The 27,076-nt window shown below is 39.8% G+C and overlaps 1 protein-coding gene across 2 annotated transcripts in view; it reads left to right on the forward strand.

Moving 5' to 3' along the window:
- cpne5a (copine Va) overlaps positions 1-27,076 on the forward strand; it is a 183,063-nt gene that overhangs the window by 142,346 nt on the left and 13,641 nt on the right. For both annotated transcript variants that reach the window (XM_062998353.1, XM_062998354.1), the window contains 3 exons: positions 2,314-2,495; positions 7,742-7,869; positions 10,987-11,089. In XM_062998353.1, the coding sequence (XP_062854423.1) occupies positions 2,314-2,495; positions 7,742-7,869; positions 10,987-11,089 (413 nt within the window). The remainder of the gene's footprint in view (positions 1-2,313; positions 2,496-7,741; positions 7,870-10,986; positions 11,090-27,076) is intronic.

Genomic DNA, 27,076 nt, shown 5'->3' on the forward strand with positions numbered 1-27,076 from the left:
TAGATGGTAAAACATTACATGTCTTTGCAGAAAATGTATTTCCTCTGCATTACACTTCAATTAAAGTGTGCTTTATATCAAGCTGGTCTTGTGATCTTAGGGTTGTGTGGACTTCTTGGATATGGAGGGCTCTTAAATTGACTGGGGACCTTTAGCCGGGTGTAAAAATTGTAATAACTATAGTGTAATGCTATGTTAGTGTCACACTGTAAGTCAATAAGCTATTCAGTTTAATTGATAGTTATAAACAAATAGTCTAACACAATCCTAGAGAAAGTTGTCAATATGCTTTACTTATGAAGTGTACATCAGAACAGACCCTAAAAAGATGAGTTTGGCTCACTCTACAAAATAAAAAAAGCATTTTACACTATATTATTTTCATATTTCTTAAAAATAACAATAATGCCGCTCAGGTGGCGCAGCGGTAAAACACCCTAGCACACCAGAGCTCGTCGGTTCAAAGCTCTGCCATCCGGCTAGGCTGGTACATGAACAACGATTGGCTTGTTGTTCATACAGTGTGGGAACGGGATAGAGACCTCATAACTGATGCAATTTATATATATAAATACACCTGACTGCATATATATATATATATATACGTATATATATATGCATTTTCTCCTTATTTTCCTCCTAATTTTAGCGCACTTAATTTGTCTTCCGCTGCTGAGGGATACTTGATTGCATCCGAGGAGAGCACGTTGCTGTACACGCCTCTTTCGACACATGCACAGCCCTCCTCTCCTCGCCCCTGCATTCTGCACAGGCATCTCTTCCGCTAATCAGTGTCCTTACACAGCGTAATGAAGACACACCCACCCACACATAGTCCGGCACCCACCCTGCAGATACGGTGGCCAATTAGTATCTGCTGCAGGCACTGCCAATTATGCCCGTCAGATGGCGCCCAGCCGACCGGTGGCAACACCTGGTTTCGAACCGAGGAGTTCGGAATCTCGGTGCTGGTGTGCTAGCGGAATATCCCGCAGTGCCACCTGGGCGTCATCACTGATGCAATTTTGACCCCTGCTGGCTGAATAATAGCGTCTGCACAGAGTCAAGGAATAATGCGTTGATCAGGGTGTGGCTCTCCATACACAAAGCTAATCCGCATATGAACTCACCTTGTGCAGGTGAAAAGATGCAGTCGGCTACTGCACACGTGTCAGAGGGGGCAATCGGGTACTTGGATACGATTAGATTGGGAAAAATGCAACAAAACAAAAAAAAATAAAAATTATAATAATAATAATGTACATTATAACTAACAACAAAAACGCTAAGTAAAAAGGGACCTCTGTACCTTTGCCCATATTTTGCAAATGTTGATCAATTTAAAAAAATTATTTTAGAGAACATGCAAACTCTGCACAGAAAGGACCCGGACCGCCCCACCTAGGGATCGAACCCAGGACCTTCTTGCTGTGAGACTGTGCCGCCCATAAAATGTCAATTTATGACCAAATCCAACATTAGTTTTCTGTTTTTGCAATTGCAAATTACAAAAATGTTCAAAATGCTTTCTTTTTCATAAACACAGACCCTAATTCATGACACCACTGGTCAGGAAAGAATTTTGTAATCAATTGAAAATTAATCAACATTTGTTACGGGCAAGTTATGGGCAAAGTTACTGAAGTCCCTTTGTAATCAGTGTGGAATGGGTTAATGTATTATTTTCTTCAGACTAACGTTTTACTGCTGTTTCTTTATTTTTGATGGATTTTTAATGCATTTGCTTTATAAATTGCCCAAAAGCTATTTAGTTGCATTAAAAAAGCAGGTACCTCATGAACAGATATGCTATGAAAGAAATCAGTTACAGATACAGTAGTTGAGTCAAAGTTCTGTTTAGCTTAAGTTCTCTAAAAAATGTGAGTTTAATATTGGTGAATAGTGAGTTTGATATAATGGACGGGGTCCAAAAGAGCAAGTGGCTTTGCTCTCTGCATAGAAGGATTTTCTTCCTTTCCTCTTTCCATTTGATTAAATCAGTACTTGCAGATATTGCCGTCAGTTTCCACATTCATTCCTTTTTTTATTAATAAATGTGGTTTTGGTGTGATATTGGAGATATTGGATATATTAAAATCCCACTTATGTCTAATAAATCTATGAAAACTTAAGAACATGAGGTAATTAACAGTGACTAATTTAAAAGAAATGTTCTCTTATCTCAGAAACGTACATCACTCTCGCCATATTGCTGTCATTATAAATGTTGGCTGGATTTCTCATTTGAATTGCTCCACTGCTACAATTTGTGCTCTGTTCTCATTTCCCTTTTTCCTGCTTGTGAACACTAAGGAAACCCATCTCAGTCAACATCTTTGCACTATATGAACCCGTATCAGATGAACGCCTACGCCATGGCACTGAAGGCTGTTGGGGAGATCATCCAGGACTATGACAGTGATAAGATGTTCCCGGCACTGGGCTTTGGAGCCAAACTGCCTCCTGATGGCAGGGTGTCTCACGAGTTCCCCTTGGTAAATATTCTAATTAAATATCCTAATTAAAAGAATTACATAAGAGTGAAGTCTGTCTGGGAAGGGTGCCATTTGTCCACAACATTTGTTTAAAAGTGTCTTTTTATTACAACCCCACATCAGAAAAAGTTGGGACAGTATGGAAAATGCAAATAAAATAAAAACACAGTGTTCCTTACATTAACTTTGACTTTTATTTGATTGTAGACAGTCTGAACCTGAGATATTTCATGTTTTATCTGCTCAACATCATTTCATTTGTTAATAAACATCCATTCCTGCATTTCAGGCCTGCAACACATTCCAAAAAAAGTTGGGACAATTTAGGGATAGTAATGAGGTGCAAAAACTAAATAATGATGTGATTCCAAACAGGTGATGTCAACAGGTGATTGTAATCATGGTTTGGTACAAAAAGCAGCATCCAGGAAAGGCTGACAAGATGGCCAGAACATTTAAAAAAATGTACCTCAAAGAATGATTGGAAGGGATTTGCATATTTCTCCCTCTACAGTGCAGAATATCATTAAATGATTCAAGGAATCAGGAGGAATTTCAGTGCGTAAAGGCCAAGGGTGCAAGCTTAAGCTGAACGTCCGTGATCTTTGATCCCTCAGACGGCGCTGCATCAAGAACCACCACTCAACAACAGCTGATATAACCACATGGATGAGGGATTACTTTGGCAAACCTTTGTCAAGCACTACAATACAGAGTTACATGCACAAATGCCACTTAAATCTTTACTGTGCAAAAAAGAAGCCTTATGTTGACCATGTCCAGAAGCGGCGTCAACTTCTCTGGGCTCGTAGGCATCTAGGATGGACCATCACACAGTGGAAACGTGTATTGTGGTCAGATGAATCAGCATTCCAGGTCTTTTTTGGAAAAAAATGGATGTCATGTGCTCCAGACCAAAGACGAAAATGACCATCCAGACTGTTATCAGCAATAAGTCCAAAAGCCAGGATCTGTCATGGTATTATTTACTGTAAAAAGTTAGGACAATAGCTGCTATACTGATGTAAATGTTTTCATCACTTTTTAGTCTCCGATGCTGATAACTGAGTGCTGTACGGGACAGCTCACAAAAATCAATCTTCATTGTTAGACCCTGGCAGGATTCATTTTTTTATATATTTATTATAGTTTTTATTTGGAAACATCAGAAAACATTAAGTTTATAAATGTTACTGTATATTAAAGCTGCAGTGTCACTGCATGATAAATTTTTATTACATTTTGTTTTTCTAAAACCTGAGTTGCTATGCCAGGGGGTTTTGTGAGTACAGATACAGATTGCAAATTTATTTAAATGTGTAAATAAGCCTCACTGTGGACCTATTAGGCTTTATTATTCTCCTGCATATTCATATGTGTGAACTGAAGACTCAGCTCACAGAACGCTTACCTCTGTCTTTTTAAACACTTATTTACTTTCTCCTCATTTCCCCAAGTTAATATTGTGGTGCCTCAGCATAAAATCGCTAATAAGGTTCTTATTGTGTTGCTGATCTTTGCTTTTTAAAATTACTTGTTGGGTAAACAGTGTATTATGAAAAATGTTCACAGCAATTTATCAGACCAAGAATCTTCTGCACGGAGTATTATCCTAATTTACTAAGGTATAATGTGTTAAACCTGACTAAAAAATAAGGGTGAGGTGTTAGATTTAACCTGATGGCACCTACTACTACTACTACTACTACTACTGCTATTACTACTAATAATAAGAATAATAATAACAATAATACTCACTCACTCACTGTCTTAACCGCTTATCCAATCAGGGTCACGGGGGTGCTGGAGCCTATCCCAGCTTTTCAATGGGCGCAAGGCACACAGTAACATGCTGGACGGGGCGCCAGTCCATCACAGGGCAGACACACATATATACACACATACACACACCCATTCACCTATAGGGCAATTCAGTGTCTCCAGTTAATCTGACTGCATGTTTTTGGACTGTGAGAGGAAACCGGAGCTCCCGGAGGAAACCCACGCAGACATGGGGAGAACATGCAAACTCCACACAGAAAGGATCCGGACTGCCCCGCTTGGGGAACGAACCCAGGACCTTCTGCTGTGAGGCGACAGTGCTACCCAATAATTATACTCATAAATTATTAAAACTAAAAGGCATGTACTAATCTGATGTAGGGTGTGCACTACGACTACAGTTACTATATCATTTTTCATACAATTTACTGTTTTAGAATATAAGATGATGACAATAGTGCTGATGTATTTGTCTAAACAAAATTTAAGAGTTAAAAACAATTACTTGGTGGCCGCTCAGGTGGCGCAGCGGTAAAAATGCATGCTAGCACACCAGAGCTGGGATCTCGAATACATCGTATCAAATCTCAGCTCTGCCATCCAGCTGGGCTGAGCAGCCACATGAACAACTATTGGCCTGTTGTTCATATAGGGGTGGGGTATTAAGCCGGATAGGGACTCTCTCATAACTGATGCAACTACGACCTATGCTGGCTGATTGATGGCGCCTGCACAGAGCCGGGGAAAGAGTGCTGTCAGGGTGTGTCTCTCCGTATACAGAGCTGATCCGCAGCTGATCTCATCTAGTGTAGATGACAAAATGCAAACGGCTGCTGCCCACGTGTCGGAGGGGGCGGCATTAGTGGGGAGGATGCATGACGCGATCGGGCAATTGGACGCGCTAGTCGTGAGAAAAAGGGGAGAAAATGCATTAACAAAAAATACTTGGTTACTTGGTAACTTTAAAAGTTATGACATTATATATTATTGTGTATATACAGTGTATCACAAAAGTGAGTACACCCCTCACATTTCTGCAAATATTTCATTATATCTTTTCATGGGACAACACTATAGACATGAAACTTGGATATAACTTAGAGTAGTCAGTGTACAACTTGTATAGCAGTGTAGATTTACTGTCTTCTGAAAATAACTCCACACAAAGCCATTAATGTCTAAATAGCTGGCAACATAAGTGAGTACACCCCACAGTGAACATGTCCAAATTGTGCCCAAATGTGTCGTTGTCCCTCCCTGGTGTCATGTGTCAAGGTCCCAGGTGTAAATGGGGAGCAGGGCTGTTAAATTTGGGGTTTTGGGTACAATTCTCTCATACTGGCCACTGGATATTCAACATGGCACCTCATGGCAAAGAACTCTCTGAGGATGTGAGAAATAGAATTGTTGCTCTCCACAAAGATGGCCTGGGCTATAAGAAGATTGCTAACACCCTGAAACTGAGCTACAGCATGGTGGCCAAGGTCATACAGCGGTTTTTCCAGGACAGGTTCCACTCGGAACAGGCTTCGCCAGGGTCGACCAAAGAAGTTGAGTCCACGTGTTCGGCGTCATATCCAGAGGTTGGCTTTAAAAAATAGACACATGAGTGCTGCCAGCATTGCTGCAGAGGTTGAAGACGTGGGAGGTCAGCCTGTCAGTGCTCAGACCATACGCCGCACACTGCATCAACTCGGTCTGCATGGTCGTCATCCCAGAAGGAAGCTGACGCACAAGAAAGCCAGCAAACAGTTTGCTGAAGACAAGCAGTCCAAGAACATGGATTACTGGAATGCCCTGTGGTCTGACGAGACCAAGATAAACTTGTTTGGCTCAGATGGTTTCCAGCATGTGTGGCGGCGCCCTGGTGAGAAGTACCAAGACAACTGTATCTTGCCTACAGTCAAGCATGGTGGTGGTAGCATCATGGTCTTGGGCTGCATGAGTGTTGCTGGCACTGGGGAGCTGCAGTTCATTGAGGGAAACATGAATTCCAACATGTACTGTGACATTCTGAAACAGAGCATGATCCCCTCCCTTCGAAAACTGGGCCTCATGGCAGTTTTCCAACAGGATAACAACCCCAAACACAACCTCCAAGATGACAACTGCCTTGCTGAGGAAGCTGAAGGTAAAGGTGATGGACTAAACCCAATTGAGCACCTGTGGCGCATCCTCAAGTGGAAGGTGGAGGAGTTCAAGGTGTCTAACATGATGTCATCATGGAGGAGTGGAAGAGGATTCCAGTAGCAACCTGTGCAGCTCTGGTGAATTCCATGCCCAGGAGGGTTAAGGCAGTGCTGGATAATAATGGTGGTCACACAAAATATTGACACTTTGGGCACAATTTGGACATGTTCACTGTGGGGTGTACTCACTTATGTTGCCAGCCATTTAGACATTAATGGCTGTGTGTGGAGTTATTTTCAGAAGACAGTAAATCTACACTGCTATACAAGCTGTACACTGACTACTCTAAGTTATATCCAAATTTTATTTCTATAGTGTTGTCCCATGAAAAGATATAATAAAATATTTGCAGAAATGTGAGGGGTGTACTCACTTTTGTGATACACTGTATTATCCAGCTTTAATCAAGAGGATCATTAGGAAAATTAGGTAAATTAGTCAATTCCATTGCAAATTATGTTGTTATTTTGGTAGAAGAATATGATGGTTAGTTGTATTGAAATTGTATAGTTGGCCATTGCTAAGTATCTAGTCAAAAGTATGTGGACAGGAACCAGAGCTGGGATCTCGAATACATCGTAACGAATCTCAGCTCTGCCTGCCGGATAGGGGCGGGACTAAGTCGGATGGGGTCTCTCTCACATGACTGGTGCAATTACGACCTCTGCTGGCTGATTGATGGTGCCTGAACAGAGATGAGAAAAGAGTGCTCTCAGGGTGTGTCTCTCCGCACACAACGCTGAGCTGCACTGCACTCGTCAAAGTGTAGGTGATAAAATGCATATGGCATGCTGCCCACGTGTCGGAGGGGGCGTGGGTTAGCTTTGTTCTCCTCAATCAGAGCAGGGATCAGCATTGGTGGAGAGAAAGCATGACGCAATTGGGCAATTGGACGCGCTGAAAGGGAGAAAAAGAGAGAAAATGCATAAACAATATATTTTATATATATATATATATACAATATATATATATATATATATATATATATATATATATATATATATATATATATATATATATATATATATATATATATATATATATATATAAAAGTATGTGGACAGCATAGGCTTGCTAGACATCCATGGCCCAAACATGTCTTCATGGACCGCATTTTGTACATAATCCTGAAACAGGAACTAGTTTTCTGGAGCCTTAAATTATGGTAAAACTGTGAAAATGAATGAATGTTACTGTAAAATTCTGAATTATTTACCTACTATACTGGATACTATATTGTTTGATTTCTTGTTTTCTTCTTGTTTTCTTTATAGAATGGTAATGTAGATAACCCATACTGCAATGGCATGGAGGGAATTTTAGAAGCATACCATGAAAGTCTGAAGACGGTTCAGCTTTATGGCCCAACCAACTTTGCTCCAGTCATCAATCATGTAGCAAGGTGAGTAAAAATATGTTTGGAACCCAGATATTGTGGAAATAGTCCAAAGACACAACCCAGAAACATGCAAGTGAGGTGAATTGGAGACACTAAATTGTCTATGACTGTGTTTAACATAAAAGACTTGAACTGATGAACCTTGTGTAACCCGTAACTACCTGTCCTGTGATGAATGAAACCAAAGTGTAAAACATGATGTTAAACTCCTAATAGACATTACATAATAGTTACACTTTATATAGTGCAACACATTAAAGTGGAGACAGGTCTGGACGGCAGGCAGGTCATTCTAGCATATATAGTAGCTATATGTGCATGTAAGCAAAATCTATCTTAACCAGAAAACCCCTTTTAATACATGCCGTACTCCCATGGCCGATGATGTACAAAGGGGAAACGCCCCCTGCCTATAACGGCAAACCGACCGGTCACCACAATATACATCAATCAGGCATAACATTTTGACCACCTTCTTAATATTGTGTTGGTCCCACTTTTGCTGCCCCATATGCAACAAACTGTGATGCACTGTGTATTCTGACACCTTTCTATCAGAACCAGCATTAACTTCTTCAGGAATCTGAGCTACAGTAGCTCGTCTGTTGGATCGGATCACACGGGCCAGCCTTCGCTCCCCACGTGCATCAATGAGCCTTGGCCGCCCATGACCCTGTCGTCGGTTTACCACTGTTTCTTACTTGGACCACTTTTTAGATACTGATCACTGCAGGCCGGGAACACCCCACAAGAGCTGCAGTTTTGGAGATGCTCTGACCCAGTCGTCTAGCCATCACAATTTGGCCCTTGTCGAACTCACTCAAATCCTTACGCTCGCCCATTTCTCCTGCTTCTAACACATCAACTTTGAGGATAAAATTATCACCTGATGCCTAATATATCCCACCCACTAACAGGTGCCCTGATGAAGAGATAATCAGTGTTATTCACTTCACCTGTAAGTGGTCATTAAGTTATGCCTGGTCGGTATATATTTATATAGTTGCACCATTTAAGATTTTTGAGTTGATAAAACTGAATATGCTCTTAAAATGATGTTAAACCATTTATGCTATTAAAATAGTATATGGCAGCACTTTGGCATAGCAGACAGTGTAGGTGCTGCAGAGATCTAGTGTCATAGGGGCAAGTATCACCTCTGGTTACTGTCTGTATTAGCTTGTTCTCTTTATGTTTGATGAGGTTTACTCTGAGAGACTTTAGTTTTAAATGCAGGTATAAATATAAATGCATTACGTGATTGTATGATACCCCGCGAGGTGCTTGTATTGGGTCACTAACTTTTATGCAATATAATCAGAAAGATTACTAACTACCTACATTAATTTAATCACAGCACACCAATGAGGTAGAAATTAAGATGCCAGTCAAGTAGTTGGCCTGACATGTTGTTTGCTGTCCTCTGACGGAGAATAAATGGAGCTAACTGAAATAAGCGGGTGCTGCGGAGAGTGCCCGACCCTCTGCTGTAGCTTTTAATTAAGCATGCCGCTATGTGCCAGACTTTGACAAGACAGCAAAGACACAACCTCAAGGGACCCGATGAAACTCAATCTCTATTTATGAAGGTTTTTATCTAACACTTAAAAAGACAGGATGCACTTTTTAGTTCCGCTAAAGCTCAAGGAACATAAGACAGCGTGCCTAACCATCCTAAGTAAAATGTAGCACTAACTCACTTTAGCACGTGAAAGAGATAAAATAATGGCAGTAAAAGTTTTAGGGTTTTTATAACTTGCATAAACTGATATGCATCACAAATCCTTTCATAAAATGATCATGTGATAAAGATTCATGAAACATCCCAGAGGAAATTGCATGAATTTGAGGCTACCTATGAAAATGAGTTTTGACTGTGTTCACTGGTTTGTTTCATGACTCCTTTTATTAGTGGCTTTTTATTCTTGGCATTTATTCAAGTGTTAAGAAGAATTTTATAGTGGCTGAGGGGGGTGAGGGTGGGGGGTGGCGGTGTGGTGATTGGACAATATCAGACTCTTTACATTCAGGGCATTGCTACCTGGGTAGAGACAAAATACTATGTAAAACATTATATAAATATAACAGTATGTAAAGTATACTTATCACATGTGTTAAAAACAGATAGATGGACAGACAGACAGACAGACAGACAGACAGACAGACAGACAGACGGACGGATGGAGGAGAGAGAGAGATAGACAGGCATACAGACTGATATGGATGGATGGACGGACAGACTGATATAGATGGATGGATGGATGGATGGACGGACAGACAGATATATGTGGATGAATGAATAGACAGACTGATATGGATAGATGGATCAATGGATTGATGGATGGATGGATGGACAGACCGACTGATATAGGTGGATGGATGGATGGACGGACAGACTGATATAGATGGATGGTTGGATGAATAAATGGATGGATGGACAGACTGATATGGATGTATGGATGGACAGACTGATATGGATGGATGGATAGATGGACGGACAGACTGATATATGTGGATGGATGGATGGATAGACGAATGAATAGACAGACTGAGATGGATGGATGGATGGACAGACCGACTGATATAGATAGATGGATGGATGGATGGACAGACTGATATAGATGGATGGATGAATGTATAGATGGATGGATGGGTGGACAGACAGACTTACAGTATATGGGTGGATGGATGGATGGATGGATGGGTGTACAGACAGACTGATATACAGTAGGTGGATGGATAAATGGATAGATTCATCTCTAAACAGCTGTTGTGACGCAATCTGCATCTCAGTTGGTTTGGTCTGTGGTATTACTGACTGTTCTGAACATATTATATACTCACAACTGGTAGATGTTTCTAAAATCGTACATTTTGAAAAAAAAATGGCACCATTTCCCAGTTAAGCAATACTATCGCATGTCTTTCATATGACTTTCTGATGTTCATAAAAAACCAAACTACCAAACTGTCTTACCACAGGGTCCAATTATCAAAGGATTCAGTTAATATGTTCATGACAAGTATACAAATACACTGTTATGTTTATGCTATAGTTACATGTATTCTGTTACATTCCAGCTTTGTGTTTTTGTCTCTCTGTGCAAATGTGTGCATTAGATATGCAGAAGCAGTGCAGGATGGCTCTCAGTACTTCGTGCTGCTTATCATCACAGATGGAGTAATATCAGACATGGCTCAGACCAAAGAGGCCATTGTTAATGTAAGTGTCTTTTAAACTGCATCTACTTGGCTGAATTTACACATACTACCTTTACATTGTGTAAGCAAAGTAAACAAAGACGGCTTGCAATTCTGTTGACTGTGCATATCTGTGCAAACATAAGTAGCAACGTGCTTGCCAGAAGCATCCAGTGTGGAGTTTCACATCAAGCATGGAGCCACTGTAAAACATACTGTAAAATCTACCTAAAATAATAAACTTAAACTTAATAAGAGCTTAAAAGATGTATGATTGTCTTAAAATACACTGTAAAATCGTACATAAACTGCATCTCACACAATGCATGCTGATTTTGTGACCTGCAAAGTGGCCGCATCCCACCACTAGACGGCAGTGTTTCCACATCAGCTTTTAACTGAGGCGGTTTTCCAACAAGTGATGCTGAGAAATATTTACAAATAATCCCAAAATGTACAAGAAGAGAAAATTAAAGCAGAAGGAGGTAATTTAATGAAAGATGGGAAAGTGAATACAAGTTTGTGCTTCAAGAAGAAAAACTGGTACGTCTCTTGTGTTATGAGGCCATGTCTGTGTTAAAGGAGTACAATATAAATGTAGATATACATTATAAATATACAGTATAAATTTGTCATTTTGACACCAAACACAGAATTTAGCCTCCAAGAAAAACAACAAATTGTCCAAGACTTAAAGGGCAGACTGCAATTACAGCTGGATACATTACAATCGGTTCTTTGAGAGCCACCATAATGCAGATGTGGCCCTCAGTGAAAATGAATTAAAGTCGTTCCTTTTGCAAAGATGGCGTCAGCTTCAATTTTTTATGGTAAGGCTGTTTCACAACAAAAGTGCTATATGTGTAAATGGCCAGTGACTGCATGCTTTAATTTTTCATGCAACATTGCTTACATCATGCAAAGGTAGTATGTATTTATTATTATGTCTGAATTTAGTGCATTATTGTGTATGCACTAAACACACACACACACACACACACACACACACACGCACACACACACAATGGTCCCTGCCGCTGGTAGTTTATCTCATGCTGCCAGTATGTCAGTTTGTCTTGGTTTGTTGCATCATGTAATGACAAAATGCCTGTTTGCCAAAATATACCTGAGAGGACTGAGCTCACCTCAAAGGCTGCCTCTTCAGGAACTCTTCAGCCACTTATCTGGAGGAGGACGCCTGCCATGCTGCTATCAGTTACCCAGCAGACTGGATTTAAAGGGAATTTGCGACTGTTAATCAAACCATTAGAACAGCCACACCTTCCTTTTAAGATCTTGTCTGCTGCTCTGTCTTTTCACGTCTACCTGTCGTCTTCTGCTACCACGCTCGGGTTTGTTCAAGATTCACCGTGTGTGTAAGATTCTGAGAACTAAGATGTTCTGTGTTGTCAGTAGCATGTCCTTCCAATTACTTATTAATAAATACAGTGGTACCTTGAAACTCAACATCAGTTGGTTCTGGGACTGGCGTTGAGTTTAAAAGGTGTTGAGTTTCAAGGTATTTTTTTTCCATAAGAATGTATGGGAAACCTGTTTAATGCGTTCCATGGTCCTGTGGAACTGCATATATTTTAAGCTTATGTAAACAAATGGGGTTGTTTTTGACGCTGAATATAACACAAATGTAATATAAAAACACTGAAATCCAATGAAAACAGTAAAAAATCAATCAAAAATGCACTTTACTAGGCCCCTCAGGTTGCGCAGCAGTAAAAACACAAAAAGAATCTCAGCTCTGCCTGCTGGCTGGGCAGCCACATGAACAACGATTGGCCTGTTGTTCAGATAGGGGTGGGTTTAAGCCAGATAGGGACTCTCTCATAAATAATGCAATTACAACCTCTGCTGGCTGATTGATGGCGCCTGCACAGAGATGAGAAAAGAGTGCTGTCAGGGTGTGTCTCTCCGTACACAGTGCTGAGCTGCACTGCACTCGTCAAAGTGTAGGTGATAAGATTCATACGGCATGCTGCCCACGTAAGCATACTTAATTCGTGCCTTTACTTTCCTAGGTACCAGTTAAAAGCTTAAACTGACGTTTTGTTTTCATTGCAAATTACGGCACAGCGGCCAAAATCCCAAACACAGCAAAAAATTCATAACACTGCTTACCTTAGCTTATGTTGTTCCAGATGCTATTACATTTATAACCGTGTGTCCCATTAGGAATATAATCCGTTATTTTGTAAATGTGCTTATAATTAACAACCTCCAAACTTTTCCCGGTTGTGAAGTAAAACACGAACTCGTTATAAAGCCAATCAAGCATTTCATTGACACATCATCTGTGTGACGCTGCAAACTAAATACATGCAAATAACAGCATTTCTTACTAAAAATTACAATCAGAAGGTCTGATTGGTTCAGAAAGCAGTTCTTACAATCATTAGTGCCAATTCTGTAGGAGCGTTCCATTCACATTATCTGTTACTGTGAAGTGCACTACGTGGGGTATTCCACCATATATATAATTGTCACACGTAACTAATGTTGCTGACTTTTGTTGTCCACAAGTCATTTTTTGTTTAAGGGAGGTTGAGTTACAAGGTACCACTGTACTTAATCTGATCTGTTGACTGGTAAACTTTTCTCTCAGCATGTTCTCTCAGACAGTTTGAGTTTTTTTTCCCAGACCTTGGCAAACACGTCATTCCATAGGACTTAATGCAGCTTGTACATTTGCACTGCCAGCACAAACCTACCTAAAAGCTTTGGATTAGGATTCATATTTTAGGCTTTCCAAAACATCGATAATTGAAGTATTATATCCATGTGACTAAGCTTTTTTTTCCTTCACGCTTGGTCCAATTACTCAGTCTGTATCAGTGCATCAGTACAAAAGACTTGCTTTCACATTATCCTTCAAAAACACAGTGATCACACAGCTCAGACCGAGTGTCGACTGATAGGCAGCCAATCTATGTATTGCATGTTTCATTACTGCTGTTTTACTTCACTCGCCGCTAATAATACATTCTAAAGTTGTGTAGTCCAAGTCAGTTATACAGTGGTACCTTGAAACTCAGCGTCAATTGGTTCTACGAGTGTCGTTGAGTTTAAAAGATGTTGAGTTTTAAGGTATTTTTCCCATAAAGATGTATGGGAAGCCTGTCAATGCATTCCATGGTCCTGTGGAACTGCATATATTTTAGGCTTATGTAAAATAATGGGGTTGTTTTTGACACTTATACACTGAAAATAACATAAATATAATATAAAAACACTGAAATACAATTAAATACAATAAAACCTGCACTTTACTTCTTTATTGTTTTCTTTTTCGTGTCCAATTACCCTGATTGCATTCTTCACTGATTCAACCCTTCACCGCTGACTGAGGACACTTCTCATCTGACACACGCCCCCTCCGACACGTGTTCAGTACAGACAGCATTTTTCCCTTGCACGAGTCGAGTTCATATATACCGATCAGCACAGTACACGGAGAGCCACACCCCGATCAGTATTCCTCAGCCTTGTGCAGGCGCCATCAATCAGCCAGCAGGGGTCATAATTGCACCGGTTATGAGGACCCATGATCCGGCTTGTCCCTGACCCTATGAACAACAGCTGTTCATGCAGCTGCTCAGCCCAGCTGGGTGGCAGAGCTGAGTTTCAATACGACGTATTTGAAACTTTATTGTTTTCTTATGCTTCTTAATTAATGGAGAAAACATTTACATTTTCAGCATTTAGCAGACGCTTTTATCCAAAGCTAAATTCTTCCAAAGCGACTTACACAATGAGCAATTGAGGGTTAAGGGCCTTGCTCAGGGACCCAACAGTGGCAACTTGGTGGTGGCGGGGCTTGAACCGGCAACCTTCTGTTTACTAGTCCAGGACCTTAACCACTGAGCTATCACTGGCCCTAAAACAAATAAGCAGTAACAATTAAGAGAGGTTTAGTTTTTCTTTGTCGTTATTTTAATACATTAAATTCTTTTTTAATGATAAGCATTTTAGACTCTCAATTCTCAGAACCCTGAGCTGTAACACACGTTTAAAAGTGAAACAGGAGAAAAATCCAGCTGAACACAGATACATGTGGAGCTTTCAGAGTAAATTTGACGGTTATTCCACACAAATGCAGATTCGTCTCATGTTCGCATGACGTTTTACCGCACCGCTCAAGCCGAGCACTAAGCAAAGCAGCAGTCGCACACATGCTGAGTTTAAGGGAAACGTTGAGTTTAAGGGTACAAATTTCTCGACGAAAGGTGTTGAGTTTCAAAGATTGAGTTTAAGGGACATTGAGTTACAAGGTACCACTGTATATGAAAACAAATAACTCAGTGGTTTTTTTTATTAGATGTGGTTTCTCAATTTTAATTTCATTCTACATGAATCAAGAAGTCACCCTGTTCAATCAAAGGCTGTATATAAGATGTCCTTTGATCACCATGTCCTGTCTCTGACCAATGTGAAGGGTAATAGTAGCTCAGTGATTAAGGTACTGGACTTATCAAAAGGTCCCTGGTTAAAGCTCAACCACTGCCAAATTGCCACTGTTGGGCTCTTGAAAAGTGCCCTAAACCCTCAATTGTGTGGATTGTATTTGGTCGCAATTGTAATTCTTTTTAGATAAATGTATCTGCGACATGCAATAAATGTAAATGAAACTTGACAGTAAGTAATGACAGAAAGTAATGATACATTTAGCCAGTTGCATTTATTTCTTCTTTCCTCAGGAGATCATCGCTCACTTAAATTGTACCCCAGACCCTTTGTTTTTAGGGAAATTATATTTCACATTGAGTAACACCGAGTGCAGCCAGGCACAAAACTGCTTTTATGCCTCTCCAAATAAATCTAACTCAGATCTAAAACAAAAGTGTAGGTGTAAACAAAGTACATTAGATTCACTACACTTTTATTGCACTGTTTTTGTACAACTCCAAATCAGAAAAAGTTGGGACAGTATGGAAAATACAAATAAATAAAAATAAATAAAAAAATTAAAAAACTGTTCCTTACATTTACTTTGACTTTTATTTGATTGCAGACAGGATGAACCTGAGATATTTCATGTTTTATCTGCTCAACTTCATTTCATTTATTCATTCACGCATTTCAGGCCTGCAACACATTCCACAAAAAGTTGGGACAGGGGCAAATTAGGGCTAGTAATGAGGTGAAAAAACTAAATAAACATATGATGTCAACAGGTGATTGTAATCATGGTTTGGTACAAAAGCAGCATCCAGGAGAAGCTTTGATGAACAAAGATGATCAGAGGATCTCCAGTTTGTCAACAAATGTGTAAGAAAATGATTGAAATGTTTACAAACAATGAACCTCAGAAAGATTGGAAGGGATTTGCATATTTCTCCCTCTACAGTGCATAATATCATTAAACCATTCAAGGAATCAGGAGGAATTTCAGTGCGTAAAGGTCAAGGGCACAAGCTTAAGCTGAACGCCTGTGATCTTTGATCTCTCAGACGGCACTGCATCAAGAACCACCACTCAACAATAGCTGATATAACCACATGGATGAGGGATTACTTTGGCAAACCTTTGTTGAGCACTACAATACAGAGTTACATGCACAAATGCCACTTAAAACTTTACTGTGCAAAACAGAAGCCTTATGTTAACCATGTCCAGAAGCGGTGTCAACTTCTCTGGGCTCGGAGGCATCTAGGATGGACCATCACACAGTGGAAACGTGTTCTGTGGTCAGATGAATCAGCATTCCAGGTTTTTGGAAAAAAAAATGGATGCCATGTGCTCCGGACCAAAGACGAAAAAGGCCATCCAGACTTTTATCAGCAACAAGTACAAAAACCAGGATCTGTCATGGTATGGGGCTGTGTCAGTGTGTCTTTTAAGTGTGGTGAAAAGGAATGGCAACATTACAAAGTGGTAAATGCTTTACTGTCCCAACTGTTTTTGGAATGTGTTTCAGGCCTGAAATGCAGGAATGGATGTTTATAAATAAATGAAATGAAGTTGAGCAGATAAAACTTGAAATATCTCAGGTTCATCCTGTCTGCAATAGAATAAAAGTCAAAGTAAATGTAAGAAACTATGTTTTTTTATTAGTTGCATGTTTCATGCTGTCCCAACTTTTTCTGATTTGGGCTTGTAGAAGGTTTTTAATATTTGTGGGTTTAATGTAAGTGGGTACATACATTTTTTCAAATAATGAATACATTTTTATAGTGAACATTTATCTTAAATAGACTCGTTCACAGAACAGGCCTGACATCCTTAATATGTCAAGCTTTGAGCACATTCTCACTTCCTCCAGCCTGTCTTTTTAGTTGAAGTAGATTAAATTGGGCACTTTGCTGTGAAGAACAGTTCTCTTCCTCCTCACAGCAGCTGGTTAAATTATGCAGTAAGATTTCCTGACCTGACAGCCCAAGGTGACAAATCAGTGACTGCACCCTAATCCATTTGTTCCAGTCCAAATGCAGAATCACTTTGTCTTGTCTCACTAGTCTGCCTGTTTCTTTTCCTTAACCACCCCAAATGTCACAGAGGCAGCTCCACACACTCATTTATATTCCTGTGTCTAAAACCCGGGTGACTCCATGATTCATGATACACTTCATAGCCGAAAAGATTTGCCTCTGTGAATCAGCCTTCGCTTCTGAGAAGAATTTTCGAACATGACTGCAGGATGTCAGTTCAACCTCAAGAGCATTAGTAAAGCTAGTCAGTGATATATGGCCATACTTGCAGATGTTCCAGTTAAGCACAAATGTGCTCGATGTTCTGAGCTATTTAGCGATTTAGATTTACTAATCACTGTAAGTGTTCTAAATCAAAACAGGGCCTAAACTTCCTAAACTGCTACCCCAACACTGGATGCACACAGTTTTCTGGAAAGTAAAATATAAGTGGTGGCATTGATGCTTCATGTCACTGGAACTGAGCAACCCTGTCCAATCCATTAAAAACAGACGTAGACTATTTCAAATTTATCGCACATTACAAGTAGGGATGATGCATTTAGAAATGTAGAGTGTTTAATTCATTTATTAGGATTTTACCATCATGTTTTACACTTTGGTTACATTCATGACATGACAGGCAGTTACACATGATTAATCAGTTTAAGTTCAATGTCAAACACTGGCAATTTTGTATCTCTAATTCAACTCACACATCTTTGGACTGTGGAAACTGGAGCTTCTAAAAGAAAACCACACAGACACAGAGAAAACATGCAAACTCCACAGATAAAAGACCCAGACCTCTCCATCTGGGAATCAAACTCAGGACCTTTATGCTGTAGGGCGAGCAAGCAACCGTGCCACCCGCAATGCTGAGTTCTCTATAAACCCTAGATTTAACAACTAAATAATCAGAAGGTGAAGAGTAGTTCTTCACGCTAGAGAATGCATTTACGCTGTTCTTGAGTGTAATCATGCTGTGCTTTAACTTCAGCTCAAGTTTGGCATTGGTGGTTTTAGTTCTGTGGCTGCTGGGCCATAAAAACTGTAATGAGCCGGCCTATAGCTTAGCACACACTGGGAATTGTCTTGTTAGATGTCAAAGGGATATAAATTAAAAATAATAAGCTAAAAAAATAGTAAGCTTTGTAGTATAGTAAAGCTATGCAGTAATTCCTTGAGTTCTACAATACATGATATCTTGCATAATGCATAATTTACTTGCATAGTTTCAGCCTGCATGTCATTTAGCAGATGCTGTTAATCAAAGTGAATTACAATAATGACTAAAACAATACAATTCAGGACCTTGCTCAGGGGCCAAACACTGGCAAATTGGAGGTGGTGGGGCCACCCAGCAACCCTCTGATTACTAGTCTGTTTAAGTTAAATATGTATGGAAATCTCTTATTGGAGCCTGACTACCACAAACAATTACTCAGTAATATTCATCCCCCTCTCCGTTGCTGTAATAACAATCTTTATTCTTCTTTGATGATTGTCTACAAGATTTTTGAACATGGATACATGTCATTTATCCTAAATGTGTTGAATAGGGATGTGGTCAAGGTTTTTAGGCTGTTTAATTCTTCACAACCAATTTGCTATGTTTTTAAAAGCACAGAATTCTCTACAATATAACTGTAGGATGTAGCTTTAAGCAACCCAGAACAAACCATCAAAACAACCCCAAACTTCCTCTCTTGCAGAACTTGATTTTAAAGCTATGTGTATGTAGCATTTTCCTGTCATCGACACTTCAAAGTGTTATTGTGGTGTGATGTACATTAATTCAGCTGAAGCCTGGTATTGCACATGATGTAACCCACCCAAGGCAGAAGAAAATGGGTTACAGAGAAATATAATAATAATTAAATAAGTGAATTTTAACAGGCATATAGAACACAAAATAAACTTGTACACAAACACCCCTTTGTGGAGGCTTTACATTACATCCTGTAAACCACAGTGGGACCAGATTGCCAGATTTTTATTAATTAAGTATATTTTGTTTTGTTGCATTGTTTGTATTGCCTGGGTCACAGTAAAATCATGGACAAAATGTTGGTCGCTTGAAAAACCCTGGTCTAAGAGATCTGAATGAAGCTAGGCTACCTGATACAATACACTGATTACTCTACTAATGTGCATGTCAGTAAGAAGCTAGATACATAAATTACTATGTTTTATCTGGAATGACGTTGAGGACTGAATCTTGACAACTAATATTACGACAGACATAACATCATAACACAAACCAAACCATAAAGCTCCCAAAAAACAGCTCTTGTACTTGGTAGTAAATGTACAGTCCATTTTCACACCTTATAATGTCTTATACAGCAAGCTTGTGTGACCTTGTTTCATATTTACATTTTACATGACATTTCCTCTTCACAATATTTTAGTTTTGCAGCCGTCACTGTAATGCTAAATTCAAACAGGTCCTTAACTTCCTAAACTGCTACCCCACCACTAGATGCACAAGGTTTTTGGAAGGTAAAATATTCGTGGTGGCATTGATGCTTCATGTCATTGGAACTACTCAAACCAGTCCAATTCATTAAGTAGGAACGATGCATTCAGAGAAAAGGACCTTTATGCTGTGAGGCGACCAATGCTGCCTTCAATGGTTAAACTCAATAATCTAACAGTCAAGGGTAATTCTTCATGCCAGAGAATGGATTTGCACTGTTCCTGGGTGTAACCATGCTGTGCTTTAACTTCAGCTCAAGCTTGGCATTGGTGGGTTTAGTTCTGTGGCTGCTGGGCCATGAAAACTGTAATGAGCCGGTCTATAGCTGAAAACAAACTGGGAATTGTCTAGTTAGATGTCAAAGAGATTTTAAAAAAAGCTATGCAGTAATTCTTTGAGTTCTACAATACATGATACCTTGCATGATGTCTGTGTTCCTTAATTGCAATTATCTTGCAGTATGCTGGACTATCAGGATGTCTCTCACACATGCATTACAGTCACCAGCCACACCTTTTCACCTACACTGGCATAATATGTCATATGCTATTATATGTTTCCAACAGTTTAGTCAACTGCCCTGTCCTAGTATGGTGGTGGATTGGATTATCCAACAAGCTTATCCAAGAACATCATGCACAGTGTAATTTATGTTTGAATGTATTTTGTGCCCATGAATTATTTCCAGTTCCAGTATTGCAATTATTTTGCAGTTTGTTCAACCCCAGTGTTGGCCATTGAGAGTTGGGACTATCAGGCAGTTGCTGGCTACATCGCTTTCTACACTGGCATAGTCTCTCTTATGCTATGAAAAACACAAATACCCCATTACTAGTGCAGGTGCCTCCCTGCCTCATGCACAGCTAAAGGTGCCTGTTCTCAGCTGTGGCAGGTTAGCGCATTAGACCGCTCTGCCACCAAGTACCCAAACACATTTATTAAAACATGCTAATTATTAACTTCATGGGTTTCAGTCAAATTAGATGCTAACAGGTGTATAAATCTAATTAATTAAAATCAATTATACGTTTTCAACTTTGTGGCCACCGATTGGTCAACAGCCCTGTCCTTGGGTGATGGTGGTGGATTATATTATCCAACAAACATATCCAAGAATCTCATGCCCAGTGTAATCTATGTTTGAATCTATTTTGTGCTCGTAAATTGTTTCCAGTTCCATTATTGCAGTTATCTTGCAGTTTGCTCAACCCCAGTGCTGGCGAGTGAGAGAATGGACTATCAGGCAATTGCCGGCTACATCTTTTTCTACTCTCTCTTATGCTATGAAAAACACAAAAGACCCTATTACTAGTGCAGGCTCCTCAGCCAACTTCAGGGGTTTCAGCCAAATTAGATGCTAACAGGTGTATTAATCAAATTAATTAAAATCAATTATATGTTTCCAACTTTGTGGCCACAGTTTGGTCAACAGCCCTGTCCTAGGGTGCTAATGGATTAAATTATCCAACAAGCTCAGGGTCAGTGTAATCTATGTTTAAACCAGAAACCTACGTCATCAGTATCTGAGCATTTTTAATTAGTCCTTTATTCACTCTCTCCCTTATGGACTCATTTAATCTCCTTAATTGTGAATCATCAGCATAAATTCACTGCTAGGGCCCTTAATGTGTAAGCTCTTTTTTAATTTCAGCTCTTCAGCTCTTTAAAAATCTGTTAATTTGTTATACAACACAGTGCGCAAACAGTTCAGCAAGGGTTCATTGAGCCACCTTTTTCTATATCGTATCTGCATTTAATTCAAGTATATAGAGCTATTTTGCTTCGAGAATGATGAATGGTAGTGTACAACATTTAAAAGACAAAATAGCACGGTGGCTAAGTGGGTAGCACTGTCGCCTCACAGCAAGAGGGTCCTGGGTTCGATCCCCAGGTGGGGCGGTTCAGGTCCTTTCTGTGTGGAGTTTGCATGTTCTCCCCATTTCTGCATTTTTTCCGGGTGCTCCGGTTTCCTCCCACAGTCCAAAGACATGCAAGTGAGGTGAATTGGAGACACTAAAAATTGTCCATGACTGTGTTCGATATAACCTTGTGTGAACTAATGAACTTTGTGTAATGAATGTAACCAAAGTGCAAAACATGATGTTAAAATCCTAATAAACAAACAATCAAAAGACAAAATAAGTGAACCCTTTGGAATGACCTGGATTTCTGCATTAGTCACTCGTGGTCTCGTTATCAAGGTCACATTTGTAGACAACCACAATCTAAACAACCTAATAACTTAAGATAAGATAAGACTTTATTGATCCCCTTAGGGAAATTAACTTGTTACAGCAGTATGAAGACAGGAAAAAAACAGAAAGAAATACAACTTAGTGAAAATATTGCACACATAGTGTGTAGTTATTTACTCTAAAAAAATATCTAAAAAATAATATATACATTCAGATATGCAAAATATATTGCAAAATGTATTGCACTTATTGTAAATAAGTTACATATTGCACCTCTTATTTCGCTTACAAATAGTTGTACTGTTAGTGCAATAGACTTTTTACAATAGACGTTGTCTCAAAGCAACTTTACAGCATCCAGGATCAATAGACCAAAACCCCCTGTTGAGCAAGCTGAGGGCGATAGTGGTGAGGCAAAACCCCCTTAAAATTACCGGAAGATACCTTAAGAGAAACCAGACTCAGTAGGGACCCCCATCCTTCTTGGGTGGAAGTTCAAGAAAAGACTGTTCATACTTTTTATTGAGCAAATTGAATAAACGTCCACAGTGCAGGAAGAAAAATTAAGTGAACGTCTGTGGTCATGACTTCTCCATGAGCTAATTAGCAAAATGTATTTTAATTAAGAAGATGAAATTGAAAATGTTGGTTTCATTGGTACTTCGCCCATTATAAAAGATCTGTTTACTGACTAATCTGTTCTTCTTATGAAGATTGATTAGTGTGAACCAGCTTCGAGGCAAACAGCTTTCAAAAGACCTAAAAAGGCTATAAAAGCATTGCAAAAGACATAGCTGTACATCAATCCATGGTTAGACAAACTGTCTACAAATGAAGAAACTTTTCCTAGGAATGGGTGTCCTGTTCGGATCGCTCTAATTAAGATATCTGTTATACATATCTGATACATCTATTTTTGGAAGCTTTATCATAGCAGTCAAACTGCAGGCTGTCAACGTTTCATTATTCAGTACCTGTAACAACAGCTAGAATACTGAAATGTGTTCATTTAAACTGTGTTTTTTCACACCTTTAGATTCAGTTAGCAGCCCACCTACTTAAATCATGTTCCATGTTCCTGTGAGACAGAACCCAAGAATAATGATAAAGTACTTACTGAAAACTCTGTTCATGTGTTCGCTATCAGAAAAGCACATATGACAATGTTCTACATTTACATTTACATTTTCTGCATTTAGCAGACGCTTTTATCCAAAGCGACTTACAGTATTGTGACAATATACAGTCTGAGCAATTGATGGTTATGGGTCTTGCTCAAGGGCCCAACAGTGGCAACCTGGCAGTGGTGGGGCTTGAACCGGCAACCTTTCGGTTACTGGTCCAGTACCTTAACCACTAGGCTACAACTGCCCTATGTTAATGGAACAAGAACACATTACACCAACAACAAAACCTCATGCTGGCGCTCAGGTGGCGCAGCAGTAAAACACAATAGCACACCAGAGCTGACATGAGGCTGGGCTGGGAACCTACATGAACAACGATTGGCTGTTGTTCATACAGGGTGGGAAGCCGTATAGTGACCTAATTATCGATTGTAATTACGATCTCTGCTGGCTGATTGATGGCACCTGCACAGAGTCGAGAAATAATGCATTGATCAGGGTGTGGCTCTCCGTACACAATGCTGATCAGCATATGAACTTGTCTCGTGCATGTGAAAATATGCAGTCGGCTACTGCACACATGTCGGAGGGGGTGTGTGTCAGTTTCGCTCTCCTCAATCAGGGTGGGGATCAGCATCAGTCGAGAGAAAGCGTGATGCAATTGGTAATTGGACGCACTAAAAGTGAAAAGAAAAAGGGGAGAAAATGCATAAACAAATATATATATATATATATATATATATATAAAACAAATATATACACTGATCAGGCATAACATTATGACCACCTCCTTGTTTCTACACACATTGTCCATTTTATTAGCTCCACTTACCATATAGAAGCACTTTGTAGTCCTAAAAAAACCTCACTATAGTCCATCTGTTTCTCTACATACTTTTTTAGCCTGCTTTCATGCTGTTCTTCAATGGTCAGGACCCCCACAGGACCACTACAGAGTAGGTATTATTTGGGTGGTGGATCATTCTCAGCACTGCAGTGACAATGACATGGTGGTGGTGTGTTAGTGTGTGTTGTGCTGGTATTAGTGGATAAGACACAGCAGCGCTGATGGAGTTTTTAAACACCTCACTGTCACTGCTGGACTGAGAATAGTCCACCAACCAAAAATATATCCAGCCTATAGCGCCCCATGGGCAGCGTCTTGTGACCACTGATGAAAGTCTAGAAGATGACCAACTCAAACAGCAGCAATAGATGAGCGATCGTCTCTGACTTTACATCTACAAGGTGGACCAACTAGGTAGGCGTGTCTAATAGAGTGGACAGTGAGTGAACACAGTATTTAAAAACTCCAGCAGCGCTGCTGTGTCTGATCCACTCATACCAGCACAACACACACTAACACACCACCACCATGTCAGTGTCACTGCAGTGCTGAGAATGATCCACCACCTAAATAATACCTGCTCTGTGGTGGTCCTGACCATTGAAGAACAGGGTGAAAGAAGGTTAAAAAAAGTATGTAGAGAAATAGATGGACTACAGTCAGTAACTGTAGAACTACAAAGTGCTTCTATATGGTAAGTGGGGCTGATAAATTGGACAATGTGTGTAGAAACAAGGAGGTGATCATAATGTTATCATAAGGTTGATCAGTGTATATCCAGAGGATACATGTATGTTATATATCACCTTACAGGTAACATATATGGAAAAACCATTATTGATATAGGCGATTATATGTCATATATTACATTTCCGTGTGGGTATAATCCTTTTAATTCATTGTTTGAATTTAACCTACAGAATCTAGGACCAACAGACCAACAACCCCTATTGAGCAAGTCAAGGGTGACAGTGGCAAGGAAAAACTCCCTTAAAAATTTGTGTCTTGGAGTCACGACTTCTACACTATTGCTGTGGCATGACCTGAAGAGGTCTGTGCACACAAGGCATCCCAGAAATACTGATGAACCAAAATACATTTGCAGGAACAAACTATTCAAAATTCCTTCTTAGCGTTGTACAAATGTTATCTGCTGCTACAGGAAAAATTGGTAAAGTAAATTACTGCTTAAACTTCGAAAACAAATCACAGTTGATTAGTAATCAATGCAGAAATCCAGGTAGATCCAATGTGACCAGACAGAACAAGGTGACAGCCTGTCACTGCACCCTAATTTTTTAGTTCCAGGCTGAATTCCAAAACATAAGACAAATTTTACCTGTTTGTTTTTCTCATCCTTATTTTGCACCCACCCCACGTCAGAGAGACAGTCTCATGCTCTCATTTATATTCCTGAGTTTTAAAGCTGTCACAGTTTCAGAGGGGGTGAAACAACTGACCAAATAATAAATAGTTATGCAGACTCAAGGACTACTCTTTCAGTTGACAATAATTCAATAATGTATGACAAAAATTCAGTGTGTATGTATATATACAGTGGGGCCAAAAAGTATTTAGTCAGCCACTGATTGTGCAGGTTCTCCTACTTAGAAAGATGAGAGAGGTCTGTAATTTTCATCATAGGTACACTTCAACTATGAGAGACAAAATGAGAAAAAAAAATCCAGGAAATCACATTGTAGGATTTTTAAAGAATTTATTTGTAAATTATGGTGGAAAATAAGTATTTGGTCAATAACAAACAAGCAAGATTTCTGGCTCTCACAGACCTGTAACTTCTTCTTTAAGAAGCTTTTCTGTCCTCCACTTGTTACCTGTATTAATGGAACCTGTTTGACCTCGTTATCTGTATAAAAGACACCTGTCCACAGCCTCAAACAGTCAACCATGGCCAAGACCAAAAAGCTGTCGAAGGACACCAGGAAGAAAATTGTAGACCTGCACCAGGCTGGGAAGAGTGAATCTACAATAGGCAAGCAGGTTGGTGTGAATAAATCAACTGTGGGAGCAATTGTAAGAAAATGGAAGACATACAAGACCATTGATAATCTCCCTCGATCCCGTGGGGTCAAAATGATCATGAGAACGGTGAGCAAAAATCCCAGAACTACACTGAGGGACCTGATGAATGACCTGCAGAGAGCTGGGACCAAAGTAACAAAGGGAACACACTACGCCGAGAGGGACTCAAATCCTGCAGTGCCAGGCGTGTCCCCCTGCTTAAGCCAGAACATGTCCAGGCTTGTCTGAAGTTTGCCAGAGAGCATATGGATGATCCAGAAGAGGATTGGGAGAATATCATGTGGTCAGATGAAACCAAAATGGAACTTTTTGGTAAAAACTGAACTCGTGGTGTTTGGAGGAAGAAAAAAAACCCAAGAACACCATACCTACTGTGAAGCATGGGGGCGGAAACATCATGCTTTGGGGCTGTTTTTCTGCAAAGGGGACAGGACGACTGATCCGTGTTAAGGGAAGAATGAACGGGGCCATGTATCGTGAGATTTTAAGCCAAAACCTCCTTCCATCAGTGAGAGCATTGAAGATGGAACGTGGCTGGGTCTTCCAGCATGACAATGATCCCAAACACACCGCTCGGGCAACGAAGGAGTGGCTCCGTAAAAAGTATTTCAAGGTCCTGGAGTGGCCTAGCCAGTCTCCAGACCTCAACCCCATAGAAAATTTGTGGAGGGAGTTGAAAGTCCGTGTTGCCCTAAAACATCACTGCTCTAGAGGAGATCTGCATGGAGGAATGGGCCAAAATACCAGCTACAGTGTGTGCAAACCTGGTGAAGACTTACAGGAAACGTTTGATCTCTGTCATTGCCAACAAAGGTTATGTTACAAAGTATTGAGTTGAACTTTTGTTATTGACCAAATACTTATTTTCCACCATAATTTACAAATGTGATTTCCTG

Source organism: Trichomycterus rosablanca, chromosome 7, assembly GCF_030014385.1.
Source record: "Trichomycterus rosablanca isolate fTriRos1 chromosome 7, fTriRos1.hap1, whole genome shotgun sequence".
In the NCBI taxonomy this organism is placed as follows: domain Eukaryota; kingdom Metazoa; phylum Chordata; class Actinopteri; order Siluriformes; family Trichomycteridae; genus Trichomycterus; species Trichomycterus rosablanca.